This window comes from Lytechinus variegatus, chromosome 17 (assembly GCF_018143015.1).
Source record: "Lytechinus variegatus isolate NC3 chromosome 17, Lvar_3.0, whole genome shotgun sequence".
Taxonomy (NCBI): Eukaryota; Metazoa; Echinodermata; class Echinoidea; order Temnopleuroida; family Toxopneustidae; genus Lytechinus; species Lytechinus variegatus.
Window position 1 is genome coordinate 5,766,662 of NC_054756.1, and position 27,467 is coordinate 5,794,128.

Genomic DNA, 27,467 nt, shown 5'->3' on the forward strand with positions numbered 1-27,467 from the left:
TCACTATTTGACTATCGACTTTGTAAAAGTTTATTTCTTCACTTATTCATTCTAAACTAATTTGTCTTCAGTTCAGATTTGTTATAAATTTTGATTGAGATAATTGTCATCTTTAAATCTACCCTTTTGCTTCCTTTGAAAGAAGAATATAAATTTCGGAGTAAGCTTGAGGGGAAATATTTATCAACTTAATTTACAAATCTATTCAGTCATAGCTACAAGATATTCATTATCAATGTATTTATTCAGTCAATCTAATTTTGCCCACATTATTTTAGGGGCTTCCTATTATTTCCTTATTAGGTTACACGTCGACATTTTATTTCATCTAGGCCCTAGATATTTATCAATTAATTTATTTATTAGTTGTTATTATCTATCGACCAAATGTTTCTTATCATTCGAAGTACTACGAACAGTAACCATGGACTCACCACAATTTCCGGAGAATATCGAGAATTAAATCGAATGAAATCTGAGCTGTTTATTTTTATCATTTCAGCTTTGTAATAAACGTCATACAAACACAATGTAGGGAGAAATACACCCATCGTAGTCTTAACCATTCAGGCTCTATTCCTGATGTGACATGCAATGATGGTATTTTATTTTGCAATCAATCGTGCAAGGACTTGGAAGTGAGACTACTCTGTAGCATAAATGGTACGTATGGTTTGTTTGTTTTTTCTTTAATTTGAGGTTGTACATGGGGCACATTGACCATGACCCCCCCCCCCAAAAAAAAAATGTATTGGTTGTCTTTGATTAAATGTGAGAGAGAATTTTCATTTGTTTCGAACTTTCATGGGAAATATTAAATACAATTCAGAAAGACCAGACTGTAAAAATCAATGTGTCGGAAAGTCGAATAACTAATAGGCTTCAGTAATAAATTATGCAGTACCATCGAAACATATCACAAACATTTTGCTTTGCTTGGTTGGGCAAGTTTCGGGCAAATTTAGGAAAGTAATATACTTTACGAGTTTAGGTGTAAAACGTGATATAAAACAACTCTAATGTTTGCGCGATTCACTCTATTCTATTTTGTAATTATCAGTTCTCCTCACAAGATGCACCTAACCTTTTTAATGTCCGTCCTGGCCAAGTCACTTTCAGCTGCGAAGTGGCAAGAATACCGCCCAATGTTCCCTTTCTATACTCACATTCATGAAATATGATCAAAATATTAGGGGACGCTTGCATCATTAGGCTTATGAAAATTGATTTGAGACGGCCCACCATGTTTGCATCACTTTCTAACCACAGACACAGTGATTGTTCCGAGCCCGACCTTCACTGGTCATTGAGTGAGATTGACGGCGGTGAGGGCGCCCTTGGGGCTATCGGCCCCTGGACCTGCAAAGATACGGTTGAGCGAGTCGAACCAATAAATGGGTCGATTGTGGGCGAGGTGGAGCAAGGGTGAGATGACTTAAATCATTACTATCTGAGTGTGCATGATAAATGGTGAATACCAGTTCAAAGGAATTTAAGTCTACCCCTTAAAAAAGTAAAAAGTTGATGTGCATAAAAAGTGAAAAATCAAACAAGCATATATTCTGAAAATCTTATCAAAATTGGCTAGCGAAAAAGATAATTATGCCGGTTAAAAATTTGTTTTTTTCTCACTTACTGCAATATTCTTATGAGAAACTAAATAGTCATCATGTACTTCCCTATCATGTGAACACGAAATTGGGTATAAAAGAAATCTGTCTTCAATTTTTTTCTATGTATTCTTTTAGAAATTATGATAGTGGACCTAACCCCTTTTGCAAGTAAACTGAAATGAATCCAATCTATTACGATAAAAAAGTGATTTTTCTTTGCCACTTTTATTCACGTTCTCATATGAATGTCAACTTTTCTTTGTTTTCATCAGAGCGACTAAAAATTCAGAGATTTTGAGAAGAAAACAATAAAATTTATGAACAATGGACCAGAGTTTGTTTGCAAAAGGGGTTCGGTCCACTCCTGAAAAATATTTTTTTAAATTATATTATATTGCAATATTCTTAAATGTTCATGATACCCTACAATGACAACATAAAAATGGGTATAAAAGAAATCTACCTGTCTTTATATTTCTTCAGATATTCTTTTCCAAAAAAATATCTGTGTGGACCTAACCTCTTTTGCAACTAAACTGAAATGGACCTAACCCCTTTTGAAAAAAAGTGATTTTTCTTTGCCATTTTGGATCACTTTTTAATGGGAATTTCAACTTTTCTTTGGTATCATCTTATAGAGCTACTAAGATCTATATATTGAGACAAAAATAAAATTTAATGAAAAATGGACCTAACCCCTTTTGCAAGTGAGCTCTTCAAATATGCATGCACATCCAGTTCGGTATGCAAATGAGAAAGCCGATGACGTCCAATCGCTATTTTTCTTTTGCAATTCATCATATAAAATATGAAATATTTAGATTTTCTCCGCCTTTTAATGTACACAATAATTATTCCTCCCTGAACATGTGGAATCGTTATTTGATAAAGAGCCTTGTCAAAATCAGGAACAGATGAAATATTTTATAATTCACACAATATCAAAAAACAATAATGAGTGAGCGACGCAATGAACTCTCTCATTTGGATATTTACTCAGTTATGCATATAACTATTAAAAAACCCCGAAAATATAAAATTTTATATCTTTCTTCCAAATTAGTTGAAATTTCCCAGCGTTATGCTAGTTTGAGTTCTCTATTTATTCAAGTCAACTTTTTGTCGGGGTAGATTTGACCTTTAACAAGATTCATTAATGCATAGGTAAATATGTGATTTGACGTGCAGTTCAAAGTTATTTTTGTATGTATTCACAATAACCTGAAAAAAGCTTAAAATATAGATCCTAGAGATATATTATCAAGCTTTATTCAACTTTAATATCTCTGTAGCTGGTGATAGCTTGTGGCTAAGGAAAATAATAATAATAATAGTAATAATGATAATAATAATAATAATAATGCGTGTGATTGAGAATTCATATCTAATGAGGATTGGGAATCGATAGAGTGTGATTGACAATTCATATCTTATGAAGATGGGATATCGATAGATTTTGATTGAGAATTCAATAAAGATGTAATAATGATAGCTTGATTGAGAATTCATATCTATATGAAGATGGGATTTCGATAGAGTGTGATTGAGAGTTTATATCTAATGAAGATGTGATGTGGATAGAGTGTGATTGAGAATTTATATCTAATGAAGGTGGGATATCGAAAGAGTATGGTTGAGAATTCATATCTAATGAAGATGGGATTTCGATAGAGTGTGATTGAGAATTCATATCTAATGAAGATGTGATATCGATAGAGTGTGATTGAGAATTTGTATCTAATGAAGGTGGGATATCGAAAGAGTATGGTTGAGAATTCATATCTAATGAAGGTGGGATTTCGATAGAGTGTGATTGAGAATTCATATCTAATGAAGATGTGATATAGATAGAGTGTGATTGAGAATTTATATCTAATAAAGGTGGGATATCGAAAGAGTATGGTTGAGAATTCATATCTAATGTAGATGTGATATCGAAAGAGTATGATTGAGAATTAATATCTAATGAAGATGGGACATTGATAGAGTATGATTGAGAATTAATATCTAATGAAGATGTGATCCATACAGTGTGAGTAAGAATTCATATCTAATGAAGATGTGATATAGATAGAGTGTGATTGACAATTCATATCTAATGAAGATGTGATATAGATAGAGTGTGATTGAGAATTCATATCTAATAAAGATGTAATATAGATACAGTGAGATAGAGTGAGAGTTCATATCTAATGCAGATGGGATATCGATAGAGTTTTATTGAGAATTCATGTCTAATGAAGATGGGATATCGATAGAGTGGGATTGAGAATTCATATCTAATGAAGATGTGATATCAATAGATTGTGATTGACAATTCATGTCTAATGAAGATGGGATATCGATAGTTTGTGATTGAGAATTCATATCTAATGAAGATGTGATATCGATAGATTGTGATTAAGAATTCATATCTAATGAAGATAAATTCTTACATATTTTGTAGAAATCTGGTTTGTTGTTTATCTGTTTCAATTGTTACATGGATGGTGTAGCTTTGTTTACTATCTTAATCTTGCCTAAGAGACTGTCTGAATATATATATTTTTTCCCATTCCCCATTTGTTTGCTGTGCTAGTAGAGCCGTTTGTTGATTTGAGGCTTTGCTTCCAACTGGTGCAGCTGTGCGCTCCCCGTTTTCTTCTTGTCTTTGATGCCCCCCCCCTTTAGTGATGATTTTAATACATGTAAGTAGCAGAATACTCTTTTGTTTGTGTGATTATTATGGCCTATTTCTCAATATCTTTATTTACTACTCTTTTTACTGTTCTACTGCATTTTCATGCATTGTGAATGTATTTTCATGGTTATGGCTTTGTAGTAATGGATATTGTACCTTAACAGTGTTTTTATATGTATTATGTATATAAATTTACATTCTTTTAACTGTCGAGGGTTGCAGGACTATACTAAGCGAAGAAAAATTTTTCATTATTTTCGTTCCCTGAATTGTGATATTTTGTTTCTTCAAGAAACTCATTCTGGAAGTGATGATGAAAGATTGTGGCAAACTCAATGGGGGGGACATGCTTTCTTTGCAAGCTTTGCGTCAAATAGTCGTGGTGTAGCAATACTAATTAGAAACTCGATCAATCTGAAGGTGAAATCCCTATTTAAAGATCCAGATGGTAGATTTTTAATCTTGAATGCTATATTAAATGAACTTCCGTTAACTCTTGTAAATGTTTATGCTCCAAATAATGATGATGCCGATTTTTTACTACAAGTATTTGCTGAAATTGATAACCATGAATTTTCTTCTTTGCTAGTAGCTGGTGATTTTAACACTGTGATTGGCCATCTTGATTATCAAGGTTCCAGACTCCAGCACTCCAATTCGAAATCTCGTGAAATGCTTTCTGTGATAATGGAAGAATATGGTTTAAGTGACGTGTGGAGATCCTTCAACCCGGCCTTAAAGAAGTACACAAGACATCAAAAAATCCCTCGAGTTTTATCAAGATTGGATTTTATCTTGGTTTCAGACAATTTCTTTAACAACTGTAAAAAATCAAATATTTTGCCGGGTATCCAATCTGACCATTCAGCTGTTTCTTTGCAATTTTCTGATATTCAAGCACCCAAAGGCAGGGGCTACTGGAAATTGAATACTCATTATTTACACCATGACAATGATTTTATCAATTTATTAAAGGAAAATATAAAGTTATTTAAGTCCATACATATAAACTCCCAATGCGATGCTAATGTTATATGGGACTCTTTTAAATGTTTTATTACGGGGGTTGCTATCGAATATTCGGCAAGAAAGAAAAAAGATAGGAATAAAGAAAAAAATGAATTAATAGAGGGCATCAACAAAATTAAAACTCAATTATCAACAAATAGCTCAATCCTTGCTGATGAACATATGTTCGTACAGCTTGAAGAACTGGAAGACAAATTAAATAAAATATATGAGTTTGAAACCAAAGGTCTGATAATTAGATCTAGGGTAAGATGGTTGGAGGAAGGAGAGAAGAGTAGCAAATATTTTTGTAACCTTGAAAATAGGTCATGGCAAAAGAAAAATATCAATAAACTGAAAGATAATGATGAAAACTTGATAACAGATCCTAAAGTTATTTTAAAAAACATTCATAATTTCTATAGTAAGTTGTATTCTGTCCCCAACAATATATCCCAAACAAATAATTTTGACCATAGTGCTCGTAATGAATACCTTGACGGTATTAACATACCTAAGTTAAATGAGGATGATAAGAAATTTTTGGAGTCTCCTCTTTCCAAAAATGAATTGTTTAATGTCCTAAAATCTATGACTTTGAATAAAACCCCTGGTTTGGATGGATTACCTGCTGAGTTTTATATTGTTTTCTGGTCCGATATTTCTGACTTGTTAATGGATTCATTTAACTTTTCCCTGCAAAATGGTGTAATGTCTTCTTCCCAAAGAAATGGTGTAGTTACTCTTCTACCCAAGAAGGATAAAGATCCCCTTTATATTAAAAATTATATTACCCTTTTGACAACTGATTATAAAATTCTAGCCAAATGCATTGCAAACCGTCTGAAAAAGTGTCTACATTATCTTATCCATGCTGATCAATCTGGTTTTATGCAGGGTAGAAACATTGGTCATAATATAAGATTTATTTTAGACATTATTGAGTATGTTGATGCTAATGATACTCCTGGTTCTATTATTTTACTAGATATTGAGAAGGCTTTTGACAGTGTTTCCCACAATTTTTTATTTCACACCCTAGAAAAATTCAATTTTGGACATAAATTTATTGATTCCATCAAAACTTTGTATTCGGGTCGCCAAAGCTATGTTCTAAATAATGGTAATTTGTCAGAACGCTTTTCAATGAAAAGAGGCATTTTTCAAGGTTGCCCAATTTCTCCCTACCTTTTTCTACTAGTCATTGAGATTATGGCACTTTCTGTGCGTCAAAACAATTTAATAATGGGTATTCCTTATCTGGATGATGAAGCCAAAATTTCTTTATACGCTGATGACTCAGTTTGTTTCACAGATGGGTCATTCAACTCCTTTTCCCAACTTTTTTCAACAATATTCAAGTTTGGCCAATTTTCTGGATGTAAACTTAATTTTAGTAAAATAGAAGCTGTATGGATTGGCTCTAAGAAAGGGTGCCAGAATTTCCCCTTTACTAATCTTGGTATATCTTGGAAAAGGTCTGAATTTAAATGTCTGGGGGTTAACTTTTCATTAAATGTTGACCAATTGTTTATTCTAAATTACAAAGATAAATTGAAAAGAATTGAGCAAACGGTAAATTGTTGGCGTATGAGGAACCTATCTTTAATTGGCAAAGTATGTGTTATAAAAACATTGGTATTACCTCAACTTATATTTCTTTTTTCGGTGCTCTGTATCAAAATTCCCATTTCCTTTTTCAAAGAGTTGAATAGAATATTTTTTAAGTTCATTTGGAATGGGGGTAGAGACAGAGTTCAGAGAAAGATTATGTGCAATGATTATACTGAATGTGGTCTGAAAATGATTGACCCTGTTGCATTTGCAAATGCACAAAAAATGGTGTGGGTGAAAAATATTTTAGATGTAAACTATGTTGCCCCTTGGAAACATATTGAACTTTATTTTTTATTTAAATTTAATGCTGATGTTTCTATCTTGTGGAATTCTTTTGCTCCAGAATCTATTCTTAAGTCATTGGGTAATATACAAATTGCTGAATCACTTCGTGTTTGGTATTTATATAGAGAAGAAGCAACAGTAGAATTTTATGGTCATAAGTTTTCTGACTTAAGTGCCTGTCAATGTCTATGGTTTAACAGATTAATTCGTTCAAAATCCAAACCATACTTCTTTTTTCAAACTTGGTTTGATAAAAACATCATTACTCTTTCTGATTTGTTTAACCCTCCACTTCCTGGCCATAAATTATTTGAAGAGCTTGTATTAGATTTTGATATTTCTTCCGGTGATAGAAAGAAATACAATTTTTTGATTAAAAATATACCTGAAAAGTGGATTAAAAATTTTGACATTGATATATTTGGTGTTCATGTTACCATAGTGCACAAGCTTTTAACCATGAAAAGAGTCTCCAAGATTGTGTATAATACCCTGTTGGGTCGTCATGCTCCTGAAAAGAGATATTTTTATTGGTGTAATGTTTTACCTGTACAATCTGTTATTTCAAACTGGGAAAAAATACATGTTACCAATTTTTTTTGTACAATCGATGCAAAATTAAGATCATTTTACTTTAAATTGTTCCATAAGACTATAGCTCTCAATGACTTTTTACATAAAATCAAAAGAAGAGACTCGCCAATCTGTTCATTTTGTGACAAAGAGAATGAAACATTGGTTCATTTATTTTGCGAGTGCGACAAAGTCACTCCGATTTGGATTGACATGTTAGATGTCATTTCCCAGAAATGTGGAATAAGTATTAATGTAACAAATTTTGAAAAAATGTTTGGAATTTGCAGTGATAATTTTCTTTCATATTTGTTTTTGCTTTTGAAATACTACATCTATACTTGTAAATTTAAAGGCAATCTTCCAAATTTTATTGCATTTAAATGTTTTGTCAAGAAACAAAGGGAGATTGAATATATGTCAGCCAAAAAGAGAAATAAATTGCCAATTCACTTTAAGAAATGGCGTTTCACCTTTTAAACTTCCTGCATATTCGATGCATTTCTAAGGTTTTTTTTCTATTATCTATATCCCATATATTTTGTTTACTTTGTGAATTTTAATGCTTTATCTCCCTTGTCTAAGACTTATTACGCAACTTTCGATAGCTGAAATTCCAGTCATAATATTTTACCTGCTATTGTTGTACATGTACGGTTATACATTCACTCTTCTTTCATTGTTCTTTATTGTTATGAACTCTTCCTAAAAGAAATTGGCCTTTTACTTCGTTTTTGTATATATATATCTGCTACTTGTCTATTCTTTTTCGATGTAACTTTTTTATTTTTTGTCAATCAGACAAATTGTTTGTAAATTTTGTGATTTGACATTGATTTCCTAATAAAACATATAATTATAATAAAAAATATAAATATCCTATAAAAAAAAAAAAAGACATCATATCTAATGAAGATGTGATATGGATAGAGTGTGATTAAGAAATAATATCTAATGACGATGGGATATGGATAGAGTGTGATTAAGAAATAATATCTAATGACGATGGGATATGGATAGAGTGTGATTAAGAAATCATATCTAATGAAGATGGGATATCGATAGAGCAGGGGCGTAGATAGCGGGGGGGATGGGGGGGATGCATCCCCCCCAGAATTTTAGGTGGGGGGGATGGTGTGTACAATCATCCCCCCAGGTTTCTGTGGGGGAAGAAGCAAAACTATACAGTAATAAAGCAATGAATGCTAGTTAAAATCAATCAATAATAATAGCAGTAATAATCATAACGTACAGCAATGACAAACATGATCAAAATTGGACTTTTATTCAGAGTCAATCATCTTATATGCATTTACAACTTGCAAGTTTTAAGTAATAACAACTGTCTTGCGTCGTCATATACATTTAAGGATCGTTATTCAGAGTTTCACCAAGTACATTTCCTTATAATAATTATGTATTTGCAAAGGAGATAAGTTCAAAATATTTCATTACAGATTTAAGAAAGTGTCGCTTAATCACTCCCTTTCAGAGCAATTGCTTTCATAACACATTAACACTGTTCAAACGAATTAATAAGAAATTACCTATACACATACACTGACCCTTTTCCCTGCTGGCCATGTCCCCAACCCCTACTTTGCAAAGGAAAGGTGAAAATTTTCAGTCTCTAAGGAGCGAATTAGTAAATGAATGATTTTGGAATGAAAGTGCAAATTTTGGATGGCCTCAGTGATCATGGTGATATCCGAGGTTTTTTTCACTCAATATTCACTCTTTCATATATTCACTCCTTAAAGAGTGAACTATTTCACTAATTTTTTCAGAGTACTTTGCGCTTTTCAAAGAAGGTAGAATCATCCAATATATAGACATGCCTTAATTCACGAAGGCAGATTGAATCAATCCATGGATAATTAATTTATGGTCTAAGATCACCTAACAAGCCTAACTCGACCCTCAGCGTGTTCGTTGTCGGACCTTTGACAAAAAACATAATCATCTCGCGCATTTACGCGATAAAAATTATCTATACAGTTTACTTCCGACAACCCGGTGAGGTTTATTTCATTTCCATACTTAATTCAATCAAGCCTTTGTAATCATGGTAATTTTAAACAGAGTGTGCTTATCATTTTAGTGTCCGCATATCTGCACGTGGATAAGAAATATAACGTTGAGCTTTTTTATTTTACCCCTATTACTATAATTGTAATTGATATTTTTTTTTAGTTATTTGGCTGTTTATTTGTTTATTCCTTTAGTTGTTGATTCATTCGTTTGATCATTAACAATATCGCTACTTTTAAAAGAGTATACTACTATACTAGTAAAATAAGGAATACTAGTTATTCTAGATCATGTTTAGCAGGACTGTCATGACCAAGATGATAACTAGACATCCGACAAATGACATTTCTCTTATGATCATCTTTACTCATTGTCATTAATCAAACAAAAGATTACTGCCATGAAAAATGTGCAAGGAAGTTTGTTTATTACTGGATGCCCTGTTTATTGCTGAAAGCAAAGTGATTAAAAGACACACGAGATAATCCATGAGGCAGATCGTGTTACTTTGTTATCTTTAACTCGTCTGCTTTGGCCCATGATATTTTGTTTTTATCGAGTACGTTATCTCCTTCATTCTTTGTATTTATATATTAATTATATATATATATATATATATATATATATATATATATATATATATATATATATATATATATATATATATATATATAATATATATACAATAAGAGGGGCGTGGATATATGTACCAATCGCTTTGATCATTGTTTATAATATATGTGTGAAGAGTAGAGTAGAATCAAGGATGAAGCAAAGTATACACTATATTGTAAAGCTTTCGGCCCTGGCCTTCTTCAGTTTTTATTTGCTGACATGGGTCATAGCAAATTCTCCTGAACTAGGGTGGTGTTGTGTACCGTGCGTGTGTTATTAACAAAGTAAAAAAACTTTGTAAATAACACACGCACGGTACACAACACCACCCTAGTTCAGGAGAATTTGCTATGACCCATGTCAGCAAATAAAAACTGAAGAAGGCCAGGGCCGAAAGCTTTACAACATAGTGTATACTTTGCTTCATCCTTGATTCTACTATAATATATATATATATATATATATATATATATATATATATATATATATATATATATATATATATATATATATATATATATATATGACCCAGCTAGGGATCATCCCCCCAGGTCTAAGGACCTGTCTACGCCACTGCGATAGAGTGTGATTAAGAAATAATATCTAATGACGATGGGATATGGATAGAGTGTGATTAAGAAATCATATCTAATGAAGATGGGATATCGATAGAGTGTGATTAAGAATTCATATCTAATGAAGATGTGATATCGATATATTGTGATTGAGAATTCATATCTAATGAAAATGTGATATGGATAGAGTGTGATTGAGAATTCATATCTAGTAAAGATGTAATATGGATAGAGTGTGATTAAGAAATCATATCCAATGAAGATGTGATATGGATAGTGTATGATCGAGAGTTCATATCTAATGAAGATGGGATATCGATAGATTTTGATTGAGAATTCATATCTAATGAAGATGGGATATGGATAGAGTGTGATTAAGAAATAATATCTAATGACGATGGGATATGGATAGAGTGTGATTAAGAAATCATATCTAATGAAGATGTGATATGGATAGTGTATGATCGAGAATTCATATCCAATGAAGATGTGATATGGATAGAGTGTGATTGAGAATTCATGTCTAATGAAGATGGGATATGGATAGAGTGTGATTAAGAAATAATATCTAATGACGATGGGATATGGATAGAGTGTGATTAAGAAATCATATCTAATGAAGATGTGATATCGATAGAGTGTGATTAAGAAATAATATCTAATGACGATGGGATATGGATAGAGTGTGATTAAGAAATCATATCTAATGAAGATGGGATATCGATAGAGTGTGATTAAGAAATAATATCTAATGACGATGGGATATGGATAGAGTGTGATTAAGAAATCATATCTAATGAAGATGTGATATCGATAGAGTGTGATTAAGAAATAATATCTAATGACGATGGGATATGGATAGAGTGTGATTAAGAATTCATGTCTAATGAAGATGGGATATGGATAGTGTATGATCGAGAGTTCATATCTAATGAAGATGTGATATCGATAGATTGTGATTGACAATTCACGTCTAATGAAGATGGGATATCGATAGATTTTGATTGAGAATTCAATAAAGATGTAATAATGATAGTTTGATTGAGAATTCATATCTATATGAAGATGGGATATCGATAATATGTGATTGAGAGTTCATATCTAACGAGAGTGTGATTGAAAGTTCATATCTAATGAGAATTCAGTGGGATATCGATAGAGTGTGACTGAGAATTCATATCGAATGAAGATGGGATATGGATATAGTGAGATCGATAATCCATATCAATGGAATGTCGAATCATTTATTTGTTAAGTAATGATTAGAAGTTATTAAAAATATTGATTGTATTCGAACATTTGAGCAAAAGTGATGTCATAAAAGCTTTACTTAAGACATATGCCAATTACCAGTAAATAAATATACTGATTTCAGGATTATTGATGAAGATACAATTTTGTATAAAAGAGAAGAAGGCATCAACGGGTTCTAGAAAATGCATTGCAGCTCTTGCATTTAAATGCCAAGTTGTAGTAATTTGGGAATCATAGGATTTTGTTTTTCTCCTCCTACCCAAAATTTCAAAACTTGTTCCCTGTACAGCAAATCGTTGAGGCAAGTAACTGGCCCGCCATCTCATGACAAACTCTGCGCAGTTAGAGCCAGGGTCCCTGCGAAGTTGGCGTTTAAGCCATATCTCAACAACTGCTTGACCAATCCAGAATGCTGCGATTCCCACCACAGCATCTCCGTCATGTTCTGGTTTATCATGAAGGGGAACGAAACTCGGCCTCAGTTATCTCCCCTCCACCTGTTTCGGTCCCCGTCCCTGGTCTGTACGGTACAGAACGGTAACTTTATCGTGACGTACTTGCACGGGGATACCGCGTGGGCTGTCGATGAGACGCTAATGCACAGTGGATGGACCCACGTCACTATAACGTTTGACCTCCTGAGCAATCTTACAGTTTACTTCAATGGTGCCGAAGTGGCTGAAGCAATCCCGACGTCATCTTCGACACAATTCGATGACGTCATAAAAGGTTTCCAGACGGACAACACGTCCTTCTGGATTCTCTCTTCAGAAGAGAATGTAACGTCATCAGATATTCCTCCAATAGCAATGACAGATTTGAAGGTATTTTACTCAGCCTTGTCTGCATCTCAAACTCGTGACATCTTCCGAAGTGAACATGAAGGTAAATGCACTTTACAAAACGTATTGAACCTAAACTAGATTTAGGCATAATAAATGCTCTAATTATTCTTCCTCTTTTTTACATGTAGTTCGAAAATGTCAGTCTAATATATAAAGACTGAGCACGTGCACATGTGTCCATCCATGGATAAAGTATGGGTTTTCTTTTCCAAAGATATTATATAAATATTCTTCCACTCAATGATTCCAGTAACTTACTACATCATGCAGTTAAAAAAAGCTTCTCTGACGCTTCCAGAAGATATAACGTCAAAGCGTTTGATGCCATAGAGCACTGATCTGTAACATTTTTTTTGGGGGGGGGGAGGGGAAGGGGTCAATTTCTGATCATGCGCCTGCTAAGAAGACGTCCATGGAGACGTTATCAACTTAAATATTGTCTGTTTAAAAATATTGAAATTAAAGATGTATAATATTGGTCTGCCACTTCTAAGAAAATATCTTTAATTAATGGTCCCATCTATCAAAGACCCAATTTTGAGATAATAACAATGGAACGTCATGTTTATTCTGTCGCCCAGATACTTCGCCCCGGGTCCTGCGAATGGCAGCGAGGAAGTTTACCTTCATGGACTCCGTGGAAACAGACGTACAGGTTACCCACATCAAGCTGTCCTGCCTGATTCGAGGACCATCCGAAGTCAATGTCCGGTTCATGTATGAAAGCGACCACGGGTATTTTGCCGAGGTTACCTCGAACGAGTTCTATATGCTGTCGTTCAGCCAAGAAGAGAATGACCACCGCGTGATAGGTAAGCACATTTGTTTACATTTGTGTCATATGGTGGGTGCTTCATAAAGCTGTTCGTAATATACGAATGGTTTTACGTACGACTGGTGATCCTTTGATGTGCTATGTAATATCCTATGTAATTGATTTATGACCTAAGAACATATTCCAGTCGTGCGTAAAGTCGTTCGTAACTTTCCTGTTCCATTTACAAACAACACAACAGTATTAGGATCAGAAATAGCAAAACGTATATATTTAATTGTCTCTTTATCCCAGTGCTTCCACAGCTCAATAAAAAAAAACAAATCCCGAAACTCGAAACTGAATCCTAAATTTCCGAAGGTCACTCTATAAAATATTTAGGTTTGGACTTCAGCATAGTTAGAGCAAAAACCAAACCCAAACAAAACAAAATACATCGAGCATGACCAAATCATTATTTAAATTTAAATCACAATTACATGTGAAATACATTCAGATTTGGTTTATTATCGCTGTATGTGTATCGTTATTTCAAGTGATAAAATTAGATTTAAAAACAATCTTTTAAAACAAATCGTCATTTTTGAATATCCACTGGCTTTATAAATAGATCCATTAATATTTTTCTCTGAATTATCTTCAGCATTTTAACACTATTGTTTCTCTTCTATAAAAATCTCAATATACTAATTAAATAAATGTAGGCCTACCTACTAAGGCGTAGGTGTATACATTATCTGGGGGTGTTTCACAAAGTATGACTTAAGTCGCACTTAAATGCCGATGCGTACAAGATATGCAACGCGCGATTTTATTGATATTAGTGCGCGTCCTCTTGAGACGATCTGACCAATGCGGTCAAGCCTTTCATACCGTACGCAACCCGGGATTTAAGTGCGACTCTAAGTCATACTTAAATCTTTGTGAAACACCCCCTGATTGTGGTATGCAGACAAGAATATAGAGCCAAGAAAAGATCAGCAGCTTCCTATTCACCTACTAATATAAACAAATTAGAAACGTTAGCCCATTTATTTGTTGTATCCTGTAATGTTTTTATTACGTCTTACGTTAGCCCATGTATTTGTTGTATCCCATAATCTTTTTCTTACGTCTTAGTAATCTTTTAGTTAAGTTTTGTATTCACTAACTATTATAAGCAATGATTATGATACAGAGCTAAGAATATAAGGCCAAGAATAGATGAGTAGTTACATGTATATTTAGTTTTATATGTACTTATTATTATACACTAATTAAAATGTATATCCTACAATCCATTTTCGTACGTCTAATTATATTTCATCCAGCCGTCTTACATATTTACGGCAAAAAGGACGGTAATGCTGGATACCTGCCTTCCCGGTTCACCTGCGAAGTGGTATCCGATAATCCTCTCAGCGCCTACGGATATCCGGTTATAGAAACACCCGCTCCTACCGATCGTAAGTTCACAAAACGAATACGGGTATACTCTTAGAAAAGGAGTGCTCATTAAGACCTTTCCTTGTTCCCCTTTTCAATGCATTTCAGGTTCATCAAAGAAGTAGAATAGAAAATCTTAAAGGTCATTCAGAATCGTCTATGGGTCCACACAAAAAAAACCTCTTCAGCGTTCTATACACCTTTTTGGTGTTCCTGCTGTTGTTAAAAACCCTGTCAATTTTGTATACGGTTATTTTGTAAGAGTAGGTACAGGTTTGGTAAAAATGATTTTGAGCAGAAGTTTCTGTTCGTATTGAAAAAATTGAAATGTATTTTCTTAATCAAAGAATAGTCATGATAGAATAATAAAATATAATTTCATTGTTTATAAAGAAATAATTTTTGAAGTAAATACATTTATTATTTACGTAAATGTATATGGGGCAATTCAATATTTCAAAATATCAATTTTTTCCGTATTAGGCTGTACTATCTCGGACAGGAACCTGGGGCATGTAACACAGGGCTTAGCAATTATTGTAGAACAGTTTCTCTTTTTTACGATTGATTGCTCACCTTTGTTTTACGGGACCACGGTGACAAAGAATTATTTTCTTTAAAAACTATGAGCACCGGAATTGGTAGACCAGCTTAGCCGGGGTAGTACAGGAGCGCCTGGAATACTTAATGAGGTGGATACGTGCGCTATAGAAATGGTATATTTATATAATATTGACTGGCCTTGAGGGGAACATCAAATATATTGCCAGCAAATGAATCATATTGGCCCGAGTCTTTAGACGAGGGCAATATGGGTCATTTAAGGGCAATATATTTGATGTTCCCCGAAAGAAGAGCCAGTCAATATTTTTATTATCATCCAAATCAGATATCTAGAGCAAAAATCATGATAATGGGGATATTTCTTTTAAAAATAGAGTTCTGTTGTGTCATGTTAATATCGGTCTATGCTCTGCACTTAACCATTATGACGTACTTGCAAGCGCCCGGATTCAGCGTTGTCTTTATTATGACGTATATTGTTGGTGGGCGGATCCTTATAAAGCGTATCTCTTTATACGCATCCACAAATGCCCGGATGTGAGACCAGGGAAAAAACAAAGATATATTTTGCTTCGTCTCTGCATGCAAAGTAAATACGCGCATTGAGACCGAGGAAAATACAAACAATATACCTACCCTGCCCGATATTCAGAAAATGTAGGGCAATACGGTTTTGTAAATGACCAGGTGGGTGTTTCATAAAGCTGTTCATAAGATAACAACGACTTTAAGAACGACTGGTGATCCTTTCTTTTGGTAAATGGTATACACCATAGGCGATGGTTTAGCGCGTAAGAAAGGATCACCAGTCGTTCTTAAAGTCACTCTTAACTTACGAACAGCTTTATGAAACGGCCCCCAGCTCAGATGTCTGATACGGGTGATAATATTATTTATTATCATAAAGAGCATTACCTAATTGGTTAGGTAACTTAAACATAACTGCAGTGAAAAAATTGAAAATGAATAAATATATTTAAATAATTACGAATATTTTTCAGGTGGTCATCCCCCGTGCTTATACCTCTTGTTTGTATTCTTTCCCCCTTTCACTGCCTTACCCTTACCATTAGTGGATGACAGCAACACGTACTATTGGACTAGATTTTTCAACGCCGACACTGATATTATTGGAGCCGAAGTTGAGACAATAGAAGCTCATCGTGATTTGGTGACTACATTACTTTTCATTTAAAAGAGTACTGTGTATTCATGATTCTGCACTCTAAAAACAAATTTACCCAATATTGGCTAAAATGAGAACATGCATGTTTGTTGGGTATGAAAGATACCAAATAGACCAATTTTGTAAACTTTTACGCAGTGTTGCGTTGAAATTCACCCTTAAACCATGCATTTTACCCAATAAGGGGGGAAATATTTCCTAGCAAGCATCCATGTTCCCATTTTCTACCCAACATTGAGTAGATTTTTACTCAGTGTTTCTAGAGCGTGGAACGAAAAAGAGGGAAAGGAAATAAAACCAAGACAGTTTAAGACGGAGAAAAGATTATGGAAAAGACTAAAGGTGACAGCAGAAATTAAAATCTTGAATGAGAACGTAAAATATTCAATTGAGCAGCGAATCATTATGTATTGTTTCTGGTTGGTATACAAGGACGCGATCGTTCGGTTATGTATCCGGCTTATGAACCCGAGTAATATAGTACATAAATTGATGATACAAATGAAAACAAAAGGTAATACGTATTTACAATTACTTTTATGACAATGATATTTCCCACAGGCTGAGAACAACGAAGAATACGATATCTGCAGAAATCCAATATACGCTGAATGCAGGGCAACCCTTTTTCCATCCCTCAATTCTTATCAACCGTGGTATGAATCATCGGTTACATTTGTACCGGATTCGGATTATCCGTGTAACGAGAAAGGTATCCGCTGCACCAGAGGATATTTCAGTCAGAACGTTCAAAAGTGTCCAGATCTCAAGGTCCGCTATGTATGTCCCGTTATCGGTAAGTGGTGTCAGGTGCCCACTGCCGATCACTCAACTCGATCAGACTAGAGGACTGATACAGGAGATTTTTTTAATCAATCACAAGTAAAAAAGATACATATATATATATATATATATATATATATATATATATATATATATATATATATATATACATTGCTTTTCTGGTTGGTTGAAATTTAAATTGTGTTTTATTTCTGGCATTTAGTTTGATTGCGACTCTTTCAGCTCCGGGCCCCTGTTCAGACCAACTTTAGACTTGGTCTTGCTAACTCGACAAAGTACCCTGCATGGCCCTTCTATCTTGATTGGCTCCTTAATTGAGGTAACTTTCGTGAAGGAAGCGATCGTAATGGATGTCGATGAAGATCATCTGGCCCTGTTATTTATTTATTTATTCATTTTTTTTTTGGGGGGGTCAGTCTTACATGATCAGCATCCGGATACCTCGATCATCATCGAATGAACTATTTCTATCTTGTCCTGGAAGAGCCAGAGCATTCTCGATTAAGTGGAGAGTTCAATGAAGATTGACGGGGATTAGCAAACTTTCCTACCATGATCTAGACCGGGCCGGGGAATTACGTTGTTGGATGTTCCATTCCACAAAGTATGTTTCCTCCAGTTGCCATTTGGAATATATTTCTCAGCCAATCAAAATCAAGGAAAGTTTTCAGATCTGACAACATGTCGGAAAATAATGGTTTATGAAACACTTTACTATCGACATGACTTTCTTTTAGTCTGATTGTTTGAGAGACACAGGTGTCTAAATATTGGTATTGTAACCGTAAGATACACATTTTCATAAATCGCCCAAGGACCGAAGTTGGACTGGGACCTGCTGCAGGAAGAGCTGCGATTAAACAAGTGCAAGTCCCAAATACGCGTATTCATTGGTTGAATATCAAATTGCATTTAGCGTTTATCAAACGATATAATCACGACTATTTATGCAACTGGAATCTCAATGATAACCCTGTTCTTACGCTTTTCTATCAGTGTAACTCAGCATAACTTTTCTCTACGAGGTTTATTACGAGATATTAATTGGATTTAACTGTGTGCACGCGATGAGATGAGCGTAAATATGTTTAAAAATCTGCATAGTCCATGCTTTTTACCATGGTACAATTGAAACCTCTTTCGAGAATACGGGCCAAAGAGTCCATATTTTAGAATTGCGTGAATCAATTTTCAAATAGCAATGGAAATATCATGACTAATACAGACACGGAGTTACACCTCTAGGCCGTTCATGCAGCCATTCTTGTTTTACACATTATTTTATGGACTACAAGTGACCTTTGTGTATATTATAACGAATCCAAAATATTGATAAGTGTGGTTTTGAACGTAAAAAAGAGTCATCAATAGTTTGTGAAGTAGTTTGTAACCTCTTTAAGTACCCTACTATAGAGCACCAAGCTAATATTTGATTATATAAAATACTCTCTTACCTCATCCAACTGTACACCTTTTGTCAGAATCTCCTGCAGATGAAGTGCCTTCCACTAGTACCAGCACGACTGGTGCTACTCCCAGCAATAATGCGAACAAGAACACGGATGGTAGTCAGACCACTACCAGGGGTGGCGGTGTCGTAAAGGTCACTGACTTCCAAGCTACGGCATCGTCCTCAACAACTAATAATGCTGTCGATGGCGAGAAAGACCAGGGTGGTGACGATGTGACAACAACCAGAATGGGTCATGACGCTACGACAAGCTCGGATGAAAGAAGTGTTGTTTCAACTTCTGGAAGTAGTGTTGCTTCAACTACTGGAAGCATATCGTCGCCGGCCAGCACGAGTATCTCTTCCACTCGCCCCAGGGAGACGTCATCGGGCACCATACTCAACTCCAGGGACCCCGATGACACTACTGTTATCAGTGACAAGCAATCCCAATACACCAGCACCAGCAAGCCATCGGAAGGTGTTAGCACTACACCCGATGTCACACAACCTAACCGTGTCGATACGGAGTCATCACGTGATGAAACCAGTCAACATGTTGTTGAAGAAACCACGGTTGACAACGATCCGAGTAGCACTGATTCTAACACCGACGAGACTTCAACCAGTAAGTTTTGAGTCTGAATCCATTTCCAGAGATTAATAAAAAAAGTTTTTGTTTTTACTGGGAGGGCGCAAAGGTGTGTGTGCGTGAGTGTGTGTGTGTGCGTGTGGGGGGGGGGGGGGGTCAGTTAACTAAAATAGAGTAGGTAAAAATGTGCTTACGTTTAATAACCAATCATTGCAACACGTCTCGTTCAGAAAAACGAGATTTATCTTAACCCCCACCCTTGGATGTCATTTCCGCTTGAGTATGTGAGGGGGCCTGCCTCATCGACAAGCATGTAGGAAGGGAATACAAGTTTTCCTCTATCCCTCTATCAGTGGTCAGGAGTAATGAGCCAAAATGTTTTTATGGCTCGAACACGGCCGAGAAAGTACTGGGAGGGAGCACTGAAGATTTTTGACTTTATATTTCCGTTTCCGAAAGGTCATACGTTTGTTCGCTTCTTTGCACATTCAAGTTTAAAATCTCCCTTCTCACAACACATTGAGCCCCATGTTTTTTTTCTATAATCATTTTATCTCTGATGGTTTCGATATTCGACTGAATTTTGGGACAATCTATGTATTTTTTGTGATAGATACCGATCAGGGCGACAGTTCTATCAAGGATACCCAAGGCAACAATGACTCGGACAAATCAACAGGAAACAGGAAAACATTATCTAAAGACAATAGTAAGTTATCAACAGATCACCTACATCCCTCGTGGTTAGCACTCCATGAATATTTTTGTCAATAATTTTTTTACTGGGTAATTTGCTCTCAGCCAATTTAAGGGGTACTCCAGGATGAAAATGATATGATTATTGGAACAGGTAAAGAAAAAGCAGACAAACCCAGCACTGAAAATTTAATCAGAATAGGAAAAGGAATGACAAAGGTATGACACTTTAAGGATTTGCATTCTTTTGGTGAAACAGTTCTATGCATGTCTTCATTAATAATGAGCAAACCGATGATGTCATATCTCCACCTGTTCTTTTGTAGTTTATTGCATGAAATTATCTTTATTCAATCTTCTTCCTCCAAGAACTGAAAGAATTGATTGACAACTGATTAAATGCATTAGATATTTGTTGCTGCAACTCATATCATTAAAAGGGAGACATTCATTGTAAGGCACAAATTTATGAGAAAATGAAATATTTGGGAGTTCACGTAATAACATTACAAATAGAAAAGTGGGGTATGTGACATCATTAGCCCAAGTCATGAATATTCATGACGACATGCAAACAACACTTTTCACAAAATATTACTAGACTTCAAAATGCAAAAAGTTCGTTATTCAGTTATTTGTTATCAGATTTTGGTAAATTTTACTATGTTTATATAGATTTGATTATTTTTCAGCCCGGATTACCCCTTTTATTGGGTTTGGCCTTCTTTCATCAGAACAAGGGAAGGATTTAATAGATGTCTTCGTGTAAAGGATCTTGATTGTTTTGTTTTATTTCCGAATAGATAAAAAGAACTACAATCAAGAACAAACACAAAAAATGTAGTCAAACATAATAAAGAGAAAAATGAGAGTATAGCCCAATTCACCATGCTGATATAACATTAATCTTCTTCCTTGTGGTTTTGAACATGTGCAGCGATCTGAAAAAGCATGTGCGTGCAGAATAGGGTGTGGGTGTGTGTGGGTAGGTGGGGAGGGGGGGGGGGTAATAAGGTGTGACCTGGTGAGAATGTGGGGGTTGGACAGTGGAAATATCATAGGAAATTTGGTCTCTGGCTATCGTATTCTAAAAGTTTTTTCTCCATTCCTCCGCAGAACTTTTCTTGTACCCCGTGATGATCGTGGCGCTTGGGATCGGAATACCAACCATCACGGCTTGCTATTATCTTTGCCGAAAGTGAGTCCCCTTTTATTACTCGAATGCTACGGTCACACGGCCGAAATGGCCTCCAGACCGACATAATGTTTTACACAGCAAAAAACTGTGGTGTTAACTGGTGTACATAGTGAACCACACCAGTTATTTTACACCTGTGTTAAATTGGTGGTGTTAGTTTTTATAGGTGTTATTGCAACACCTATGGTTGTTACATTTACACTCTTTGGTGATATACACCTCAGGGTGTGGTCTTCTATTAACACCAATTGGTGTCAGTTTTAACACCATAGTTTTTACATTGTACATTGTTCACGATGACGTACTATGTCGATTTATAATCGGTTTCTTTGGTGTGACTGAGCATTCTACGCCCGATGACGGTGATAGATTACACTGCAAAAACACCGATGTTGATTTAACACCATCCCGGAATCTATATATGTCCACACCAGATAAGTGTTAAACTACACCAGTTTGGATTCAGTCTAACACCAGATAGGTGTGTATCAACACCAATTAGTAATAAAACAGCATGGGTTTGATTCTAAACTATTGTATTTCAATACTTCTCTGGTATTGACATATACATGTATAGATTCCGGGCTAGTGTCAAATCAACACCGGAGTTTTTGCAGTGTACATGCATGTACAGATTATTTACTTCGTTTCGGTCCTCTTGTTTTCTTGTGATTCCGTTAAGCTGTTTTATTTTGATGGTCATCCTTGAATGCCAGAGTTCATCTCAATAAACCCTAAATTGAATCGAATCGAATCTTTACTGTAAGATTCATAGTTCCCGATTTCATTCCTGGTTTTGTCTTGTACTAAATTCTTATCAGTTGCGGCGATTTCGTGAAACGAAAGGGGTGGGATAGGGTAGAATCTTCTTAGACCTGCGGGTTCCACTTGGGTGTGTCAAAATCAACGAAGTACGTGTACTTACTTGTGCGACTTCTATTTTTTTTATGTCAAGGTGGTACACGTCATAAAATAATGTCTTTAGTTATCAAAAAGCAAAATAGAATAGTTTTTAAGAGTTTAATTCCATCACATTTTTTTTAAACCAGTGCCCACAATAAAGTGCCTAAGTATGCTATCCATGTTCTTATTTAATATGTTCGTTTTTTGTGAGCATTGTGTTTCTGTTGTCCTGCTGCTCAAATATGTCCTTCTTTCACTCTTCATCCCATGATTTCTTTTCCTTTCTACCAGTCTTCTGACCACACCGTTGGCTTCAGTAATTCTGCACCGTTTCGCCATGGCTACGCTGAATGATCATATTGTTTTTAACTCTATAACAGACGATGATTTATTTGATTTGTTCAGGTCCTCTCTTAGTCCAAGCAGCACAGGTCTATCAAATTCTCTAGGTACTTATGATGATTTTATAGCTGATCAAATCAATTCATCGGCCGAAGAGTTGCTGCTTAATCTCGGTCAACACGATCCAGCAAATAACCATTTTAGTAAATATATTACAGTTTCTCAATTTTACAACATTACCATAAACTTTAACTGTGACACACCCTCTCTTCTTAATCTTAATATAAGAAGCCTGAACAGACACTTTGATGAATTACAGTTGCTTTTAAATAATCCCTCTCCTGAACCATTATCTGTTATAGGTGTAACAGAGATTTGGCTTTCACAGGACTCCAATCTTTCACTTTCTATTGACAATTTTAACCTTGTTCCTAAAAACCGACAGGAGAGATTGGGTATAGACGTCGCGTCGTATATTCTTCATGAATTCCGTTATTTTGTCCACGAAACAATTTCAATTAGTAATGATATAATGGAATCTCTTTTTCTAGAAATTGCAGTTTCAGGCGGTAGGAATGTTATTGTATGTGTTGTTTACCGCCCTCCCAGCTCTAATGGTAACGATTTAATTGCTCTTTTATCTGACATACTTCGGAATAATATGTTTAAAAATGAAGCTTATTTTATTATGGGAGATTTTAATATAAATATTCTTAAATGTGCCTCTAATAATATTGCGCATGAGTTTACAGAAACATCATTTGTCTGCCTCTTTCTTACCACTCGTTACCAAACCCACTTGTGTTGCAAATTTATCTAGTACTTTAATTGATAATTTTTTTTTCCAATGTTGTTCCTCATCCTGATTCATACATTATTCTTTCAGATACAACTGATCATTACCCGATAATGACTTCCTACAAATTATCGCAACCCAATAATATTTACGGCCCCCGCCCTCTACGACGTATAGTTAACGCACGTAATTTATCCAGATTAAATGATAGTTTAGAAAATGTGGACTGGTCTTGTGTTCTTGATTCAATGGATGTTAACTCTTCATATGATAATTTTATTACTTTACTTAATAGGCACATGAATACCTTTCTTCCAAAGCTAAGAAAAAAAACAACGATGATTACAAGAAAACTCCTAGACTTCCTTCGATATCAAAATCTTTACTTCGTTCAATGAACCGAAAAATAACCTATATTATGAATACAAATCAAAACCTACTGAAAAAAGAGATAAATATACATCTTACAAAAACACGTTGACGAGAATAATCCGCTTAGAAAAGAACAAAATATTTTACTAATAAACTAGAATTACATAAACATGATATACAAAATTCTTGGAAAATTAATAAACAAGCTATGAACATAGTGGATAACAAAATTGATATTACAAAAATATCATCAAATGATTTGCTTATTCAGGATTTTGGTAACATAGCAAATGTTTTTAATACTCATTTTTCTTCCATAGGTAAGACTTTGGCCAACCATATACCGCCCTCTCGCGGGCATTTCTCGATCTTTTTAAATCCAACACATATTCATGAAGTCATGGACATTGTTTCTAACTTAGGCAACCAGAAAATCTATGGATATGACGATATTAATAATATTATAGTAAAATCAATTATTTCATTCATTGTTGTTCCCCTAGTTCATATTTTTAATTTATCTCTAACTAACGGGCAAGTTCCTGATTCTATGAAAATAGCTAGAGTTATCCCATTGTATAAAAAGGGGGGACAGGTTGAGTGTTAATAATTATCATCCCATCTCTTTACTACCGTGTTTTTTAAGAATTTTAGAAAAAAAATTATATGTTCGAACTTTCACTTTCTTAAAAGATCATGACATATTCTCAAATTTTCAATTCGGCTTTAGAGAAAAACACAGTACCGTTCATGGTCATTCATTGAAAAGGTAGCTAATGCCTTAGATAAATCTTCACATATGGTTGGTATATTCCTGGATTTCTCCAAGGCCTTTGTTACAATCAACCACGAAATACTACTTAGCAAACCTTTTCATTATGGTATACGTGGCAAGGCCTTGGAGTGGTTCAGAAATTACCTTTCCAATCGAAAACAATTTGTTTCACTGAATGACCATTCTTCCAACTTATGTGACACTAATCGCGGTGTGCCACAAGGAAGCCTTTTTGGGCCTCTTCTTTTCATAATATATATTAACGATTTTTGCAGATCATCTGAAATTTTGTCTTTCATAATCTTTGCTGATATCTTTTTTCTGATGAAGACCCACACACTCTTGTTCAAACAATCAATCAAGAACTGTCTAAAATACTCGAATGGATTAGAAGCAACAAACTTTCTCTTAGTATTGAAAAAAATACATGTTGTATAGTAATACCTTGAATTCATTACCTAATAGTATTAAGTTTGATAAATTTCAATTGGAATATGTATCGAGTATTAAATTTTTAGGTGTCACTGTAGATAATAAACCTTCTTGGAAGTGTAATATTGACAGTATTTGCAAAACAATTTTTCGTAATATTGGTGTCATGAATAAATTGAGAATGTTCCTCCCGTCGACTTCCTTACTCAAGCTCTACTCTTCTTTAGTATTGCCATATCTTCACTACGGTCTTCTTATATGGGGAAACACACATCAAACTTTACTTAACAGGATTTTATTGCTGCAAAAGAAAGCACTTCGATTTGTTTTTTCTTCTGACGTACGTTCCCACACTGATCCAATTTTTTTCGAGAAAAAAATTGAAGATCAGTGATCTTTACTTACTCCAGCTTGGCCAATTTATGTACCAATACAATAATAATATGCTTCCTTTTATTTTTCATGACATGTTCTTAAAAAATAGCTCCTCACACAATTACCCCACTAGACGTCGCGATGATCTTCATTTGCCTATGCTTAGAACGCTATTCGCCCAAAATACATTTATATATAGGGGCCCAAAATTTTGGAACTCTCTTCACCCTGATATCCAGTTTTCCCCTTCTCTTAATTTATTTCAAAGAAAATTAAAATTCATTTAGTTGCAGTCTTACAAAACCTCACATTGATTCCTTTACCTCTATAATTTATTTTTTGTTTACCTGTTTACAGATTACCTTCGGTGATTGTGTTAGATTGACGTCACTTCTCTCACTCTCTCTCTCTCTCCCTCTCTTTCTCTCTTTGCCTTTCTCTTTCCCCATTTCTCCCTTCTTCTGATTTTTGCAGTTTGTGCAGCAATGTTTGTTTATTTTTACTCTGTTGTGTTGTGTGTCTTATTTTTTGTTGTTGTTGTTTTGTTGTGTCTTCATGTCTTTTTTGGTCTCTGTTCACCTTTTAATATTAATTTCCTTTATTATAATTATTTTTTAAATATCTTTATTTCATTATCTATTTTGTTTGCTTTTGCCCCTTATAGATTTAAGTGTTATACTTTTTTTCTTCTTGAGTGGTCCACACTTTACAAGCTTTGCCTTTCAGTGGGCCACTCCATTTTCCAACATATCTTGCAAATTGTTCTTTTACAAATTGGAAATATGATCTTCTGTATCAGGTGTATATTCTTTATATTTGGTTATTTGAATATTTATGTCATTTATATTTTCTGATGTAATGTTTTATTTATTGTAATGATTGCATTATAAATTTTGTTGGAAAATGAAATAAATGAATGAATGAATGAATAATTACAAAATGTTATAGGAATTATACCCCACCCCCCCAAAAAAAGGATCCTTTTTAAAACTAAGCGGGATGCGTCCAGTGCTTAAATCTTGGGTTATCCAATCGTCGTCGTTGGAGGCTCGTGCAGCACGACAAATCAATCAAAAGATATTAGCATTTGCTAGAATGTCAGAAAAGAACGGTTATCTTGTCTCGAACCCTTTGATATAATACATGTTTTTTTTAAATGCAGGCAAACTCCCGAAGAGATAGAGGAGAAGAGACTTATTGAGGAAAGGAAGCAAAGACTCGCTAATGAACAAAAATCGGCGGCCAGACCATAGACAAAAAGGAGCCTTTAAATTCCTATCTTAGGTCACCTACTTGAGAAATATTGCCAAGTTTGTCTCTTGAATGAGAGTTAAGCATGCAGGAGCTATAAGAGCTTGTCAACGATTTTGTTTAGAGAGAGAGAGAAAAAAACAACGGCAAGAATCTGACATATCAACGTCAAAGTAGAGATGAATTTTAAAACTCAATTGGTGAATAAAAAACATATATACATTATATTCTGCTGGCTCTTCGATTGAAATTTTAACTTATGAATTTCAGGTGTGGGCGCAAAAAGAAGATGCAAAACAAGGTCCTCAAGAGGGTGGACTGGCCATGCGCCACCGTGATACAACGTTCGTTGAATAGATTTGCCCAACGTTCATTTCCTTGCAATTGTGTAACTGTATTATAACTTTTGTGTATATCCTTGTTTTACTTATGTGT

The 27,467-nt window shown here is 34.6% G+C and overlaps 1 protein-coding gene across 1 annotated transcript; it reads left to right on the forward strand.

Moving 5' to 3' along the window:
* Positions 1 to 1,295: 1,295 nt before the first annotated feature.
* LOC121431187 lies at positions 1,296 to 27,050 on the forward strand. The gene is made up of 10 exons (XM_041628697.1): positions 1,296 to 1,425; positions 12,541 to 13,136; positions 13,678 to 13,908; positions 15,182 to 15,316; positions 16,934 to 17,031; positions 17,608 to 17,842; positions 19,332 to 19,928; positions 20,506 to 20,601; positions 21,705 to 21,786; positions 26,944 to 27,050. Exons 2-10 carry the CDS (start codon positions 12,692 to 12,694, stop codon positions 27,032 to 27,034), a joined length of 2,010 nt encoding a protein of 669 aa, XP_041484631.1. The 5' UTR covers positions 1,296 to 1,425; positions 12,541 to 12,691; the 3' UTR covers positions 27,035 to 27,050.
* Positions 27,051 to 27,467: the final 417 nt, after the last annotated feature.